This window comes from Monomorium pharaonis, chromosome 6, assembly GCF_013373865.1.
Source record: "Monomorium pharaonis isolate MP-MQ-018 chromosome 6, ASM1337386v2, whole genome shotgun sequence".
Lineage (NCBI taxonomy): Eukaryota > Metazoa > Arthropoda > Insecta > Hymenoptera > Formicidae > Monomorium > Monomorium pharaonis.
Window position 1 is genome coordinate 21,606,955 of NC_050472.1, and position 17,947 is coordinate 21,624,901.

General features: G+C 36.9%; 1 protein-coding gene and 1 long non-coding RNA gene across 5 annotated transcripts in view; one reads left to right on the plus strand and one right to left on the minus strand.

Annotated features, from left to right (window-relative positions):
• LOC118645961 overlaps positions 1 to 17,947 on the minus strand; it is a 200,964-nt gene that overhangs the window by 109,336 nt on the left and 73,681 nt on the right. The gene's annotated exons all lie outside the window — the stretch shown is intronic.
• LOC105834237 (dipeptidase 1) overlaps positions 1 to 17,947 on the plus strand; it is a 135,987-nt gene that overhangs the window by 68,713 nt on the left and 49,327 nt on the right. For all 3 annotated transcript variants that reach the window (XR_004963594.1, XM_028190925.2, XM_036288046.1), the window contains exons 4-5: positions 9,941 to 10,221; positions 11,026 to 11,182. Coding sequence is in view for 2 of the 3 variants with exons in the window: in XM_028190925.2 (XP_028046726.2) it covers positions 9,941 to 10,221; positions 11,026 to 11,182 (438 nt within the window). In the remaining variant the exon portion in view is untranslated. The remainder of the gene's footprint in view (positions 1 to 9,940; positions 10,222 to 11,025; positions 11,183 to 17,947) is intronic.

The following is a 17,947-nucleotide window of genomic DNA, read 5'->3' on the forward strand; positions in this document are numbered from 1 at the left end:
AGTAAACGATGATCAAAAAGAATATTTGTTATACAATTTAAAAACCAGTATACTAACTGCCGCTATGTACTGAAAGCGGCAGTTGGTATACTGGTATAATTGAGACAGTTATCCTGACGTTTTAAATACTTCACCAATAGATTTTGCAATCGCAAAAAAGAAAGACATCAATGCTATTGTCAGCTACAAGCTTTAGCTATTAGCCTTAGCGTGCTTTCGAATTCTAAAATTGTAACGGACCGCGCAGTGCATATGAATTAAGAATATCTCATACGAACATTTTTGAGAAAGAAGACCTAGATAATAGAGCCGCTGTGCCGCGCTGTGGGATTAGGAAATCGGAGCTCGGTAATGTTTTATGCATCTCTCATTGTCGATTCGAGTAAGGGGGCGGGGAGGAGGGAAGGGGAAAAAACAAGGTGGCGGTCGAGAGTACTTTGGGGCAGCGCGCGCGAAGTTAACTCTCGCTCGCAGGGAGACCAAAGTTTCCTCTCTTTCGAGACAAGAAAAAAAAGCAGCCATAATTTCGTAGAAGTTATAGTCCAATCGGGAGACGAGAAAAATATGGAAATTCATGCACAACAGACTCAACAGAGACGTAGCAGCAGAGACAATAAAGAGCAGATGGGAACGCCGTAAGAGCGCGCGAAAATATTATCGTATTCATAGATATTTAAGGAAGAATAACATGCGCGCTCATACATATTAATTTCCTCACATTTTTGTATTCCGTCTCTGTATCTAGTTACGATAAGTCTTTCAACATGCTCGCCGGCTAAAGGAGCTAATATTAAATGCAATTTAATTGATTAAATTTTCAATTCAATTAGATCAAATATTAGTCCAATTTATTACACTAAATATGTATCGGCATTCTGAATTTAAGAATATAAATGGCATTACAGATTATTAAATGGGGAGGGAAATAGCTCGTGTTGCCCCCGAGCATTCCCTCGCTTCACCACTGTTGCCACAAATGCCATTTAGTTTCGCTGTTGCGACACCGTGGCGAATCTCGCCGCGGGGAACTTTTTCCTGGAAGCCGCGAAAATCGATTGTCTCGCACGCACGCCGGTGGACGTGAAGGAAAACAACACCCCGGACAGACACGAAGGAATAAACTATGAATCGTGTTTCAATTTTTCAAGAACGAGACCGGCTCTCGCCGCGGAAGATTTTGCAGGGATGCATGAGGCATCGTGTATTGTATGTCATCGCGAAAATGACAAGCGCGAGAACTTCGGTGAAATTTATCGCCGGGATGGGAAATGGGCCAAGGCGAGAAGAAAAGATCTCGCCGCCGGTACACAAGAGCGTGAAGCGCGCAAATTTAATGGAAGGGCTGGAGTGATATCAAAGTTGTTACATGTACGCCGTGTACCAGAAACCGCGTACTCCTCTTAAATTTTATTATTAATTTTTGGGGGAAAAAATTTTCCCGAGCGAGAAACGTTGATTGGACGCCACTTTTTGCAACGAGCAAATTCGCAAAATTCAATAAATTTCGTTGTTTTGAAATAATATAATTGTCACATAAAACACTTTTAATTAAATTATGTTTTGATAGATTTATTGAAATATATACCGCATTGTTTAATTGCTGCAAAGTTTTATTTGACAACAAAATAGCGTTGTTATTTGCAAAACATGTTATCATTAATTGTGAAATGTTCTACGCGAATTGACAAAATATTCTGTAAAAAAAGTAAAATTATATAAACAATGTGTAAAAATTACATTATTTATGTAATTTAAAGTGAAATATAAAAAATTTTTTTTAACTTTTATAAGTTTGTAATTTTCAGAATCGATTCAACAATACATTGATGAATATAATCGTTATGTTAAAATATTAATTATTAAAAAAGTTATTGTACATACTATAAATGGAAGACCGTGTAATACCATTTTCTCCTCTATTAAATAGATGATTAAACGTTATGTCACTTTTATTTAATTAAAAAATTTCTATTGCTGTATTTAAAAATCTCTCTTTAATATTAATTATTAAAAATATTTTAAATAAATCACAGTGTAATAAATCCAACAGATGAAAGATATTGCAAACTAAATAAAAATTACGTCTATCTTCTATCTTCACAAATATCATAAAATTTTAAAAGCTTTCAATTGTTCTGGACGACACAACGGAACGGTTTACATAAAATTTTAATCGGATTACATAAATGGTAGGCAAACGAAAGAAGAAGCGCCTAACAAACGAAGTTTTCTCCGCACGATACAATCTTGGGAAAAGTGTTGCAACGTTTGTAAGTTAATTCAACAATGCACGTTATTTTGTTTCGCTCGCAAAGGATATCGAAGGCCAAAGTTTCAATTCAGATGCTGAGCAGAATTCACTCGGAATTTCCGGAAGAGCTCGCGACGCATTAAATTATTTAATTCCAATAAGAGACGGACTTCCTTCGACGAGCTTCCGTTTTACAAAGGCGGCCCATTCGTTCGCCTTGCCGGTTACCGTTCTTTGCCCGCTCTCCGTTCTTTCTTGCACCGTCGCTCGTGTAATTGTTAATTAACTAAAAGCATCGGAAAAGCCTCTGGCTTCTCATCATTAACAAAAGTGATCCAAAGAACGAGAGACAACGCATGTTTACGTTGCGAAATGCTTATAATTTAAAATGGACTTTTATTACGTGAACGCCGACAGACAAAATGATTTAAAAGGCACGTAAAATATATTATAATGTGCTATCAAAAATAAATATTTAAAAACTATATAATATAATTGATATAAATTATTTAATATTAGTACAAAGTAAGTTTAAGTGTTAGCTGTCGAAAAGAGTTTCATTACTAAATGTTGAGTGAAATAATGCCAATTAAATAATCGGTTAATATAACTAAAGGTGATTTTACTTTTCTAAATGTATATTAAGTAAGTGTCACCAAACATAATAATATAATAATATAATCAAGTAATTTAGTCCAACGTAATTGCTCACTGAATATTTAAAAAAGTATAAAATCAAATTAAATTACATTAATCAGATATTTAATTAGCACTATTTCATTTAATAATAATTTAATCTCTATTACCAAACTTTTTTTTCAGTGCATAAACTTTTTATTATTGAGATATCTACCGAGTAAAAATCCAAATTAATCAAAAAGAAATGTGAGTGTCGGTGTAAGTTTGCTGCATCTCATATAATCCGAATAAAGTAACAGATTGTTATTGTAGAGCGCGCAGTACGAACACGTCAAAACGAATGTAGACCGTCTGTCTAGTTCTCGTCTATCTCCCGTGACAAGGACGTAAATTATTGTCTGGCTATTCGACAGACGAGGCGCACTGCCATTTTCCGGCTAGACAAAAGCTCTTTCTCCGTATTTCCCATCCTCCCTTTCCGCATTAGTATTTGCGCCAATTGCGGCGCGCGCGAGCGCGCTCATTACTCAAAACAAAATGTGCGCGGACGTGCGAATTCGCGTGCGGCGAGCGCAACGGCTCGCGAGAACAAAGGTCATCCTTAATTCCGAACTAAATGTCCCGTATGTTGGCGCTCGTCTCCGCCGCGACGCGTCGTCGACATTCGGACCGTCGAAATGGCGTAAATTCATTAAATCTAATCTGGGGCGCGAGTCCGAACCACGCGTACCGGCTGTCGTTGCCTCCGCCGCCCGTTGTCGCACGCGGAAAATTTACATTTAACGAGCGGCTTACACAATTGAAGACAGAATGGCGAAATTAACGTTCCGACCCGGTAGGGATTAGAAGAGGAGGGGGAGGGGAAATACATGCGCGTCGCGATGCAGCGTGAAACGATAATAAACGAGCGGAGCCCGCGGTATTTGTCCGCTGTGACAAGCGTATTGATAATTCCGAACGGAACACAATTGCTTCGATAATTATAATATTTCTCGTTATTACCTTTTAATCAGCTCGCGCGGAATGGCATTAATGATGATATCCCGATATCGAGTTTACCGGCGGAATCAAAATTTTCTTCTTAAACAACGTTTTGTTTAACGTCCAGAAAATCACCTCTCTCTTCACGGCTCATTCGTCCGATTCAGCGTCACCTGATTAAGCTAATTAACAAAAAAATCAGTGCTGCGCTCGTTGCACAATAAATACAGCGCAAACTTCGTTACGCATGACATGAAAGAGGACACGTGGCGATTCCTCGTGCCTATAAAATGCTACTACTGACACTTTAACTATAGGTAGAATATTATCTTTGTGCGATATTGATTTTATTTTTTATTCATAATATTAATTTTTTCCACGTCTTTCAAATATTCTTCATTAAAAAAAAAAAAAAATAGAAGATGGATCGTTCGATAAAAGACTTCACGTTTAAGAATGTGATAATTGGAAGGGAGAAATAGGAAAGAAATAGAAACACGTCAACACGTCGAAAAAGATGAGAGAAAGCGGACGAAGGAGGAGAGAAAGAGCAAAGGACAGAAACAAGACGGACTAATTTCTCGGCAGCGCGGACCGTTAATCGCACCGGAATTAAGAGAACGGGGAGACAGCCGAGATAAAGGGACGAAGGAGGAGGGGAAAGGGAGGGCGACACAAGGAGGCGCCGTAGACTCGAATGCCACCTGCTCTTTAGGCGAGCCCTCCGCGCTCTCGTTTCATCCCGTTTCAACCCCCCCTCCCCCTCTTCCGGCACGGCTTTATACGAGCCACCCCGCCGGCGGTCTTTGAATTCACGTCGAGGAGAAATTTATACGAAAACTTGACAATGCTCTCGCACGCGATGTCGCTACGGGCCCCCGCCGTCTTCAGGACCTTCCTCACGCCCGCCCGTCTCTCCTCCTCGCTGCCCATTACTTCCGTGCGCGCGCACACGCGCGTGCAAAGGGAAGCGTTTGGGCAAGTATGGCGTTTGGCGCGCGGCTTTAAACCAAAAACGCGCGTACGACCGCGACTTGTGAATCACATTCGTTATTGGGAGTTTCCCGTGGTCTCTCCCTTTGAAAACCCTCTCCCACCCTCCTCTTCTTCCCTTCCCGACGCCGCAACGACGCGCTATTAACGACGAGTAAACTCCGAGGACTTTACGGCTTAAAACTTCTCGCGGCGCGGCGTCCGTTCTCGCGGCCGCGTCCCACTTGTCCGATTTTCGAAATTATGAACGGCGAGATAAGCGTTCTCGAAACTAGCGTGGCTTTTATCTCCCGCGTTGCTATATAGCGAGATGTAAAATTTGGCGCACTTCAAGAAGCTCGAAGAAGACCTGTTACGAGAGTTTGGCGAGAAGCCTCGTTACGGACTCATTTAACGAGAATGCGCCTCCTAGACAGGACTTTAAGTCTCTTGTCCGACAAGTTCTTGATGCATCTCTCGCAAATCTTTTCTTCTCCGACCCTTCCCCCAAACTTCTTAAAGGTAGGGACCCTTAAGATGAATAAAATTGATGAATAAAATTTTGGGCACATTTATCACATTGCGCGTTATATTTTTTCATTACTTTCCTTTTTTTTTATTTCCGTGATGATATTAACTTTAAATAAAGTTATTTAATACGCAGATTTTAATTTATTCTTATTCTCTTGGATTCTTATATTCTTTGTGGATTACGTTACTTCTATTTTTTTTTCTTTTTTCGATCATTTATTGCAGTATCAGTTGCAACTTTGCTCATGTAATACGAATGTGTACGTGTGACGTTTGACTGTCCACAATGTGATGAGCTCGAATCCGTGGATTTACTATACCGAAATGACTGTGTAAACCAGTTACTCCTACGGGATCTTTCGTATTATGAATAGCTTATTATGGATACATAGAAAAGCTATAATCGAAATATCATTATTAGATGTGTCCTAAATGTTTCCATTTCAAAAACAGAAATCAATGATAAAAGAGATTCAAATACCAATATAGTAGATATGCTCCAATATGTTCTAAATATGCATAAAAGAAAATTGCCAAATGCGTATCACTCCAGTTATTTTCATCTGGTATACTAATTTGTGTGGAACTGACTCGCAAAAAATTTTACATTTGCCCAGCTGCGTACCCGCAGTTTTTTAACTTTTTTTAAAAACAATTTTACACAAAAGCACTTAAAACACGGCGTACGCATCGAGCGCGTTCTTTTGTGACGCAAAGAGCAAAGACGGAGACAGGTACTCGTCACAGGCGGATCAAAGCCGATGTCCTTTGCAGCAGTTAATACGTTTACGAGAGCTTCTTAGTTCCATTAACCAGACACAAGAAGGAATCAGCGATGACGTTCGCCTCCGGGTTTCCCGGCGTCTACCCAAAGAGCCAACTACGAATCTCGCACTCTACATCGGGCCCGGACTTAATCGCGTAAAAACACATCAGATGAGAAAGGACTTCCATTATAGTTTAAGTACGATGACAAATACAGAGTGAAACTACAATGTAGGCCGCCTGTGTAGAATAATCGTGACAAGTGGGTACACACGTGACGCCGCCACATTTTACAATTGCAAATCAAAAGTACTACAGCTAGGCATTGTTTTTCAAATATGGAAATTTCCAAATTTTTTATTTATATTACATTTTACGTTTATTATTTTGTTAGGTTTCTCGCACGCATACATCAATGCAATTTAAAAAAATACTGTTGAAAAAAAAACCAAAATTCTAAAAAGACAAAAAAATACTCCCCCTCCCCCCAAACTTACAATGAGACACAGAAATCAATGCTGTGTGAATTGTGCAGATCATTATAATATCATAAATTCTATTTTATATTATTTTAATCTTCTTGCTATTTCTTAGATCCTTTACGACAGATAAATGATATACATTTTTTTCTTATACTTATATAAAAAACTTTTATATGATATCAATATATTAAATAATTTATAACTTTATCTCTAAAAGATAAGATGTTTAAATATTTTTCAAATTAGACATATTAGTTTTTAACGCTATTAAGGAATTTTACTTTTAAAAAAACACGAGAATAAGTCGAACGCTGTGTCTTTCGTATTACATAACCGCCTTATGTGTCGTTTCATTTTTAAACGCGCTCAATTAACGTGCTTAATTAATACGTTTACGCTCGCGGTAAATGCTCGTACTAAAAACTTTTAGCATGGTTATATAAGTACATTGAATTCGCTTTTTCGTTAAATCCGGGAGGAGCAGCGCTAAAAGGTGGTCGCCCATTATTACTATCACGAGCGACAATAATCGTCTTTAGCTAACGTAGCAAAGTACGAATTAATTTACCGGCAATTACAAAAAAAATTTTAAACTGCTCTCTTCATTTATGCGTCACAAAAAAATCTGCAAGAACAAATTAGTTTCAATTTTGAAGAGTACTTTCGATATTTTATTCTTTGCATTACATTTAACAAATAAAATAAAATTCATTCATTGTTTTATTGAAAGAAAGGAGAATGTATAACACTAAACTTGACTTTAAAAAATAAATTACGAATATTATTAAGAAACCTCCACCATTCCCCCCGCTCTCTCTCTCGATCAGTTATATGCACGGAAACGGAGCGCGCGTCCATAGCTTTCATTTTCATTATCTTCAGGCAGCTATTAATTACCCGCGATATCGATAATCGATTCTTGCCGAGCGGAGAGTTGTGAATAAGAAAACGGAGAAACGGCTAAAAATGGGACTCGCTGTTTCGCGCTTCGATAATAACGCATACCGCCGTTTCTTTCGCGTGGGTAATACCGATGATAATTTTCGCGGTTTAGCTCGTTGAATCTGCCGGCTTCATCCGGCGTTCGTCGCTCTCGTTCGAGTTTCTTCCACCGCGTACGAGCATCTCCCTGCGAAACTTCGTATCCCTCGCATTATTGTGTGCCATAAATACACGAAACTTGGTATATACAGGAAAGAAATGCGTGAGATAGAAGTTTCGTCGAAAGGAGTATCGGAAAATAGCACACTGTTCATCGTGTCTCCCAAAATTTTTCTATGCCTCCCCAATTGTTTCTTATCCTCTCTTAGTTGTGATAACGAGATTATCTTAAATTCCTGCTGTTAAACTATTTTCGATTATTATTCTTCTGTCAAATATGTTATCGAAAGTTCGCAATTTCGTACACAATTTCCTTAACTAAATCAGGAATAATTAAATTTATCTATAATGTTGACGCATAAGAATTACGTTTTATTAAAATAACGTGAAAGCTAAAAGAAAAAAGATATTTATCATTACTTTCTTATCATTGCAATGATGGGTTTCTTGAAGAAACCAACTTGTAACTATTAGCAGTCTGCTACGTTAGCTAAATTTTCTACCGTAGCAAAATAGAATATTGCGCAGCTTTATAATGATAATTTAAAACTAGTTTGACTGAAAATGTGGAAACAAATCTTTTAAATCTAAATTTAAATCTAAAATAGGGGTTCAAAGAACAATTCTTTACAATAAAGAACGTATAATCGTCGTACTTATCGTGGATATGGGTATCATCTCTTGAAGAAGATTTTAATTTATTTATAACTGCGTGAGATCTGACGAGGTATCGCGAAGGGGTGTGCACACGAGAATTATGACTTGGTGAGTTGTTTACGACAACCGTAGAAACTGAGAAAATTCCCAGAGGCTCGCCAAGTATCCCAATGCCTTTCGCGCGACAGTGTTCTACACTATATATATGCTACATACACGCGGAAAATCCGGGCGTTAACGTGTTTTATGGTGGCCGAAAGGAGGGCGAACAAAAGTTTACCGCGCGCGCTGCCTGCAGAGCGTCGCAATGACGCCGCGGAGGAGCCCGACGGCGGCCTCTTTCGAGAGGGGCTGCACTACCACTTCGCGGCGGTTGTATTTTTCCGCAGGACAGGTTACAGTCGCCGTGCCGTCCATTTCCGTTGCATGCGCCACTAAGCGTAATGCACCTTCTAAGAGACACTTAAATAGTCGTTAACTCGCGCGATTGTATAACTTCGCCGCGCGGCGGATACGTTTCGCCCGCGTCGAAAAGTCTCGCACGTGCGCGAGACGAGAGGATTTATGTCCCCTCTGGCCCGGCTACACCAAACTCGACTGCAATATTTGAAAGATTTGAAACAATTTTGGGAATTCCGTTTATACCGAATTCAACTGCAATATTTGAGAGATTTGAAACAATTTTGGGAATTCCGTTTATAAACGTTACAGTAAGATCAACGTGTAGAGAAATAACGCAAGTTTCATCGAGTATCCTTATAGAAGAAAGTTGGCAATACTGACACAGACCTTTACTTCTCTTATTTCTTAAAAACTGGGTTAATATTAATAAAAATGTGATATTATTAATAGAAGAAGCGACTCCGTGCATTATTCAATGCATTAAGAGAACGTCAGGATACATTATTATTTTTACTAGCCTTTGGTACATTACGTAAAAATGTAATTTTGTAACTGTAAACAATGTTTTATCATATTATGATGCGCTCGAATATGTTTAATTAAAACCATTTGTAATACTCGATCGGTTTACTTTATCACAATATGTTGTGTTTGACTTCAGTTAGCCGGGATGGTATTAATCTTCCGCAGTGTCGCTTACAACGCACGAAATTACAGACAAGTAATTATTTATTTCCACAAGCGTACGCGCCGGCTGAATAGCAGCGTGTAATCTCCGCAGCAGCTATTAACCAGATTAATTAATTTACCAAGCAAATATCTCGAACGCGTGCGCGATGTACTAAACCGACCCAAAATGTTCTGTCTCTTCTATGAATGAGATCTGTTTCGCAAACTTGGTTTTCGCTTACACATCGTTCGAAATTGATGAAAAAAAACTGTAGATAAGATGAACATGTATCTTTAACATGTTCCGTGTGCCGCGTGGGCATAAAAAATTGCTATCATAAACAGATATTTTTTTGAAAGCTGCTCCTAAAATTATTCCTCGATTCCTTGTGACAATGTCCTCGGCAATGAGATGAAAAATTCAGCGAAATTAATATTATTAGGCAAAGCAAGTAAATATGTTATTACAATTTCGGATTTGTTCTTTCAGACCACGTGCCTAACAGAACTGCCAGACGTGGCGCCTTGCAACGGCACCGTGCGGCTACCGCCGCCGTGCGAGGACTCGCCTAGCAGCGGCAGCAGCAAGGATCGCAGAGACGAGAGTCCTCGCAGGAGGTGTCGGGTGTTGGCGCCTGTCCTGCTCCTAGTGGTCGTCCTGCTCCTCGGAGGCCTCTGTCTGCCGTTTCTACTACAATCCGCGCCTGCCACGCACCAGCAGAGGCTGGACGTGATCAGGAGGATCCTCACTGAAGTGCCTCTGATCGACGGGTGAGCATTTGTTATCGAAATGATAAAATCCCGTCCAACATGTGTCGTTCGCAAAAATAAAATAAAACTTTAATATACAAAAACATTTGAAAAATACAGCTAGATTGCTATAAATTTCCCGAAATACAGTCTTGTATTCGGAGTTAGTAATCCCATCAATGTAATCAAGTAATTATTTCAGCATATCATGTACTACGTTGCATAATGATATAGATTCCATAAAGATATATAATATCCGGATACTCGAAACCAAATCTCGATAAGTCTCGATTCAATCGGTTTAATCTTGCTTATTAATCTCAAGTAACATTATGATACACAAATCATTTGTATATGTATGTCAAACATATTATTCAAGTATATAATGTTCCACGATACTTGTGAATAGAAAGCATCTCATCATTACAATACAGTAACAATTAACGTTAACCTTTCATCAATACAGCTGATAATAATGTCATGCAATTTTGTGTTATCATAAAAGACATATTGTAGAATGTTTTATATATTTGCAATTATTTTAATTTATAAATTCGATACTTTTAAAAAAATTTAGGCGAATTGCCAAAATCAGATCTTTTGCAAAAAGGCTTATAATAAATTGATTTTTTATTGGTAAAAGATTAAACATTGCAGTAATATATATCCGAATAATCAAGCTATAATTTTTAATATTAATTTGCATACAAATCAGTTCCAAATGGAAAATATAATAAAAAATAATTCAAGTGATACATATTCGGCAACTTTTTCTTACATGCGCGCACGCGTAATATTAAAAACTCATATTTTTTTAATTCGCAGGCACAACGATTTGCCCTGGAATGTCAGAAAGTTCGTACACAATCAACTTGGCGAAGTCAACCTGAGCAGCGATCTCGGCAGGGTCGACCCTTGGGCCAGATCAGACTGGAGTCACACGGACATCCCTAGATTACGCGCTGGCCTCGTCGGTGCACAGGTAAATTCAACGTGACATTCATTACCTCTACCTTTCTCTTTATTATTCTCGGCTATTATTCTCGTCCCGATCGTTTTTTTTAACAAAGGTACACCATTCTAGAATTTCAGTATTGTCTCGCAATTTCTATAGTGATTTGTGTCACGTCACATATTCGTGGGCTCTAATGTACACATTATTTTATCAAAAACCGTTAGTAGTGAGAAACGCTCAAATTCGATAGAGGTCAGAACTATTTTGGTGCAGCAAACTTACGCCCGTCACCCGTATCAAGAATGAATGGCGAGCAATTAGATATCAAAGGAAGCAATCCAACTTAAACAAAGACGCTCGCCGCGGCATGCGTTTCCGAATATGACAGGCCGGTCTTATCGATAACGGGGAGACCCGTCATTGGCACGGTAACATGCAATTCCAATCAGACCGACACGTAAAGGCCTCCAATTATCGAAACATATTATTTGGAATAACTATGTCCGTTATTATAGCGAACGGTGGCGCTAGCGTTGTTGCTAAAGCGCCCATGTAGTTTGCAAACAATTCCAATTCATTATCGGTTCTATCCGTAGCTATTCGTTGTAACGAATCGGCATTGGTCGGCGTACCGCGTCTGTAATTCTCCTCGACTATACGCGAGCTCGCGCAATCCAATCGGATCGTACCAAACGATGAGCCGAAATGCCTAACGATGATTTGCACACAAACAATAAAACAGAAAATTTACTTGCCGCGCAATGCCACTTGGCATAACGCTGATCAGCGGCTAACTGATGGCACTACATGGACTGCTATGTAAAACCAGGGTTAGAAGTAACGCCGTTACGCAGTACTTTTTTTTAGTAGGAAGTAATAACATTTCTTTTTTAATAGCTGTAATGATAATGAATTTAACAACTTTTACCGTTACTTTGTACATTTTGAACTTACTTGACAATTTTTATCGTGTTTAGTCTTTAGTCTTTTGGTATTTATAGTTCTGTTGTTACGTTTATAACTTTAAGATGTCGTAAACCAATCATATTGCTGCTAAAATTTTAAGAACAATTTAAAGTTCGAAATTGTGTTAAGATTTTGAAACACAAAATTAAAGTAAAAAAAAATAACTTTTAGCATTTTTAATATCTTTCTCTTTAAATTTTTTGTATGTTCTTGCAAAGAGATACAAAATAATATGGTTTTCATTAATATTTTAATTAAAAAACATTAGAAAAGTAAACTTTATGTTCAATTTTTGTTTTTGCATTAACAAAGTAGCAACGGAAAAAGTAACAAATTATTACTTTTTAAGTAACAAATAATGGTAACGAGTTACTTTAAAAAAATAACTTTCCAACCCTGTGTAGAAAACGGATTCGTGAACTATCTTGATTTGTTTTTTATGACGAGTCTCAATAAAATCGTAACAATGATGTAACAATCGTCGACGAAATGTTGGATGCTTAATCCCTCGCAAATCTCGACGAGTCAAGAATCAGCAGAATCTCAAACATAAAAATCACTAAACCACATCGACGTCGCGCGATCTGTCGCACATGTCGCTATAAAAATCTTGATACGTGCGACGTTATTAAGACCTCTCGATAAATCTGAGACTCGGCGTCTGGCCGCGCGTCGTTTCTCTCAATCGTCGGTCTTGTATCTCGATAAGTTACGATCGTCGAAGCGGGTCAACAAGTGAGCACTAACTCTTATCGAAACCAAGAATCCTGCTTGTTCGATCCCGCCGTCTCTTGCCGTCTTGCCGAGATATTGGCAATCGACAGATACAGACGGAGGAAGGAAGCATCATCTACTTCCAGCCTTCATCGCCGCGTCCACGAGGTGTCCCGAAAAAGATATATACCGGCAACGAAAATTGATTCTCGGTATCGAGAAACACATTTTAGAGACACTTTCTCGAAAAATTTCGCCGGAAATCCGCGTATCTCCGATAAATGTTAATCTGTAAATCAAGAAATGTAATTTTCTTCCAAGAGGTTTAATTTTAAAAACAGATTACAAATTTAAAAACGGTAGTAAAGTTTCACGACTTCTATTTCTCTGTGGAAATACTGACTGCTAGTTCATCTAATGATACGATTAAGAAAAAAACGTACATTATTCATTACAGGCGTCAATAATAGCTAATGTATAAAATTCTTTGCAATATTCCAATGGCAGAAAATAATAGATTTACCTCAGCTGTACTGAGTGCTCTCAGCTATTCCATTTTTAATCCAATCTGACACAAATAATTATCTTTAAAAAATAAATTTCAATTAGTTGATGGACTAAAAGGTATTCAGGTTTTTTTTTTCTTTACTCATCCACAGAGACTGCAATAAAATACATCAAATTAATTAAAATGCATATTTGTATGACATACTTTTACTTAATATTAGTAATGCGACAATAATATTACTGCAGAAAATATAAAACATTTATTTATTATCATCGACAACAGATGATTGGTGAAATAATTGCGGTTCTCTGTTTTGAATCATTTCGACGCAAAAATTAGATATTTCTGTTTGACTGTAAACGAGCGTTAGGATATTTATTCCATAAATGAATTATTCATCGATTTGAAAAGAGCAATAAGCGATGTAAAAGCAAATCATAAAGGCTCGTAAATGATCTAAATTAATCCGTTGCTATTATTGGCGTATTTCCGATGCTGCATAATTTATCTATATCGGAAAATTTCATGGATAAATGAAATGGCATTTGCACTCGATTCGATATTTATAACCTATTACTCGTATCGAAGTAACACGCTACAGTATGTTAACCCATAAATTTTATACATATCCCCGATATAATTCGCGCGATCAAATACGGAGCATCTTTATTCTTTTGTAGTTCATTGCATGTAATCTTCATTAATCAGGCGACAAGGGGATAAAGTAGAAGTGTAACGAGCACAATCGAGACTATCGAGAGTGGTGAGAATGTTGCTTTAGTTTTGTCATTTTACATCAAATTTACAATCTCCCGGAATACTACATTTATTACTGAATCGTGAACTGTTTTAATCCTAACAATTTATTAATCATGCCGATAAACAGACAAGTGAATTGTAATTTTCCTAATATTATAATAGATAAATTTTTTAATCAGCCAATTCTTTTTACTGTTAATCGATTGTTTAACATTAAAGTTATCTGTTGTCAGAGTGTGATTATCTGAAAACAGTTTAGTACAAAAGATGATTTTACATTCAACAATTAGGTGTAAGAATACGTCAGAAAATTGGATACTTTCTTCTATAAATTGGAATCTTGTTGAGATATTTGTAAATATTACAAAAAAAATTTTTTAATATATATTTTTTTACTTTCCAATGGATGTGTCGGAAGCAAATAGATTTTTTTTATTAATGGTACATATTTTTATTTGTTGCGAGGTCTTAAAAAGAAAAATGCTGTGGGAAGTTTTCACATATGTAAAAATTAATACGCGTGAAAAATCAGATTTTTATATATTAATACTGGCGTATATATATTTTTAAATATCGCGTGCAGAGAGAATATTTTTCTTTTTATGTCTAAAAAATATTCTCTCTATAATTTTTTCAAACAAAATATTATTTGAGCTCAAGCATTTTTCTGCTAAAGCGTATTTGTTATTCATTTATTTTTTATCTCTTGCCATACTATTAGGATTTAAAGAAAATAAAGAAAATCTCTCAACGGATCGGGATGGGAAGCGATCGGACGCTGATTATTTAATCGCTCAATGAGCTGATATATCCCGACAGCGCTGAGAGGGGCTTCGCACCTCGATCTGCGGCTATATTTGCGATTAGCTGGCCTCTTCCTCTCATCTCCGTCATCGATACGGGCGTCGCACCCGCTCGCTCCTGGCCCGCGGAGGATATTAATGGTCCTCTGGGCACGTTCCATGACAGAGGCAAGCCAATTTCGATCTGGATCAATGGCGACGCCATAATCAGCAAAGCCCTCGGCAGAGCCATTCACTTAGGCCGAGGCTGCTGGCGGCAATCGTGGCGCTAATACGTCGCTATAGAATCGCCAATACCTAAACTCCCTCCCCCTCTTCCTTCCCCACCCCCGCTTTCTATCCTCAACCTCTCATCTCCTTGCATCCTGACTGCGCGTATGACCGTTCGCATTCACATCGTGCCCCATCGTCGGACCGCGCCTTCGGAGATTAAGCCAGAAATTAGATCGCGCCCGAATGTAAGTGGCCACTTGACGAGAAATGATCGCGTGACGAGAAATTATGTAGGGATTTTCGATCTCGTGCGGGAAGCGTTTCAGCGGTGAGCGACGTGAAGTAGAAAAGTAAGAGTTTGATCCGACCGCACTCGAACTGAACATTAGACAGCCCAGGCGAATTATAAGATTCCTTCTATATTAGTGCACACCGTTAATTATAACGACAGTCAGCAAATTATAAAAGTATAATAAATTGTTTCTTCTGCAATTATTTTTTTTTTATTCGTGGGATTTCGTTATTAACGTTCCTATTGTCATTTATCGAGAAAAATATTTCTCAGTTCCGAGCAAATTCGATCACTCAATATTCGAAAATAAATTCACGATCAACGAGTTACAATTGCGATTCTTGTGTGTGTATACAAGTTTCATTCACCACGCGAACACTCGTCCGAGGCTCGATAGAGAGGCATACCGAGCGATTAGTCATAATGGGCCGGCTTGTATAATGGCCCGAAGTCAAGAGCCCACGTACTCATTACGTATTCTACCTAGCTCGAGTTGCAGTCGGGACTTGGACAAGTTTGCACTGACACTATTTGAATGTCGAAAGGAGGGTAGGGAGGTTAGTTTGGCGGACTTAGTAACATTGCTGCCAGTATCAATGGGCCGGTAAGGTCGAAGGGAAACTTTAGGCTTCGATTATCAAGGCGCTAATTACGTTGACTCGCGCGCACTTTGCGTCAAGTTCGAGTTATATTAAAATTTCTCGTTACAAATTGACGTCTGAATTCTAACAACAAATATAATATAAATTTCGAAAAACGAAATTTATAAAAGAAATACCGGAGAATAAATTTGCATAAACGTTTCCACTTATCTTTTTTTGTATTATCGTAAATGTTTTGCTTACCAACTTAATCTTTTTGCGCTCTGATCAATTAATAAAGAATGTAACGCAAGCTCTCTTTCCTCTGGGAACCGATTGCCGTGGGGTTTGTAAACTGTTGATTATTGCTAACACTCTCTTTATTATTAATTTCCTCGTTCGCTCAACTTGTGGCAGATTAATCGCGAATCATTCGTGCTTCGTTAACAAAACATTGTTGCCAATTTACGAAGAATTAGTAAGCAATTTAATTAGAAACTTCGCGATTTTATTATTGATCGCCTTTTCTGGAATTTTAAACATTAGCAAAAAGTTTAATGCGATCATTTAAGAGAAAGAAGATGTTTTACGATTAAGAACATTTAAACTGCGAAGGTATCATGCTTTGCTGTAAGACAAGTTTATAATTATCTTATATAACAATTATTCGTTCCTAATGAAATGCTAAATACTTAAATACAAATTTGTTAAAGTCTTAAAAAGATAAATTTATATCAATTCTCAATTATAACATTTTCTGAATTATTATTTTAATGCTATTTGTGAAATTATTTGAGAGAATATTTTTGCTTTTAGATTTTTTAAAAAATTGACTATTATTTTTTAGATATCTCTTTTTAACAATTTAAACTTTAAGAGAGAAAGTCAATTAAAGATAAGACTTGCAAATATTTTTATTAACAATAAAATCATTCACTTATCAATAACGTAGTTTACAAAATTTTACATAAATATTACGAAGATGCTCTAAGTGAATCAGTTAGAGGTAACTTAACATGGAACTAAAAAAACATAAGAATAATACAAGACATTCGTCATAACATTTATTTGTATCTGATTGTATTGCAAATAAATGATAAATAAATGATTTATCAATAATAAAAATATTCGCAAGTCTTATTTTTAATTTCTACAAAAAATAATTTAAAAAATAATTTACACACAAAGGAATAGAATTAATTTAAATAAAGACACACACAATAATTGCAACGCTTATTATGATATTTAATAAACTAGCTGAATAGAGCTCCTAAACTTTCTCTCAAGGATACACTAATTATCATATACATTATACATTCTTTTTCTTTGTAAACTATTTGACATATTCATGTTATACATTAATAAATTTCCTTCGCCACACCACTGTAACTTAATTCGTCTAATATTCATCATAAATCTTTTCAAAATCTAGATTAATTAGATTAATTTTGTATATATTTTGATTGTAGAACGTACATTATATATCCTATAAGGGAATTGATTTACTGAATCTCCTTCCAAAAGAAATTTATAAAAATAAGTATAAATAAATAATACCAAAAACAAAAATATTCTTTTCAAGAGGAATTTTGGAAAAATAAAAGTCCTCAAAATCGTTATTCTTGAAATTAGTAATCAAAAATTAAACCAATCAGATTAACCATTTGAATTAAAGATGTCGATCACATATCGGATTACAGGAATGAAAATGACAACGTATCACTTGTCCCTTCGCTGTCTTTCATTTGAATTTGTATGACTATCTACCTACAGCTACATCCCGTACGTTAGTGTCCGAATTACATTGCTGCTACATTGCATTCTATTTATTGTGACTTTAAACACGCTGTATATTACATTCCTTTGAATTCTCTGTTATATTTTGGAACTGTAGTTAAATTAAATTCTCCAATACTGCGGGATATAAATTCGCTTACCGAAAATTTCACGCAATCT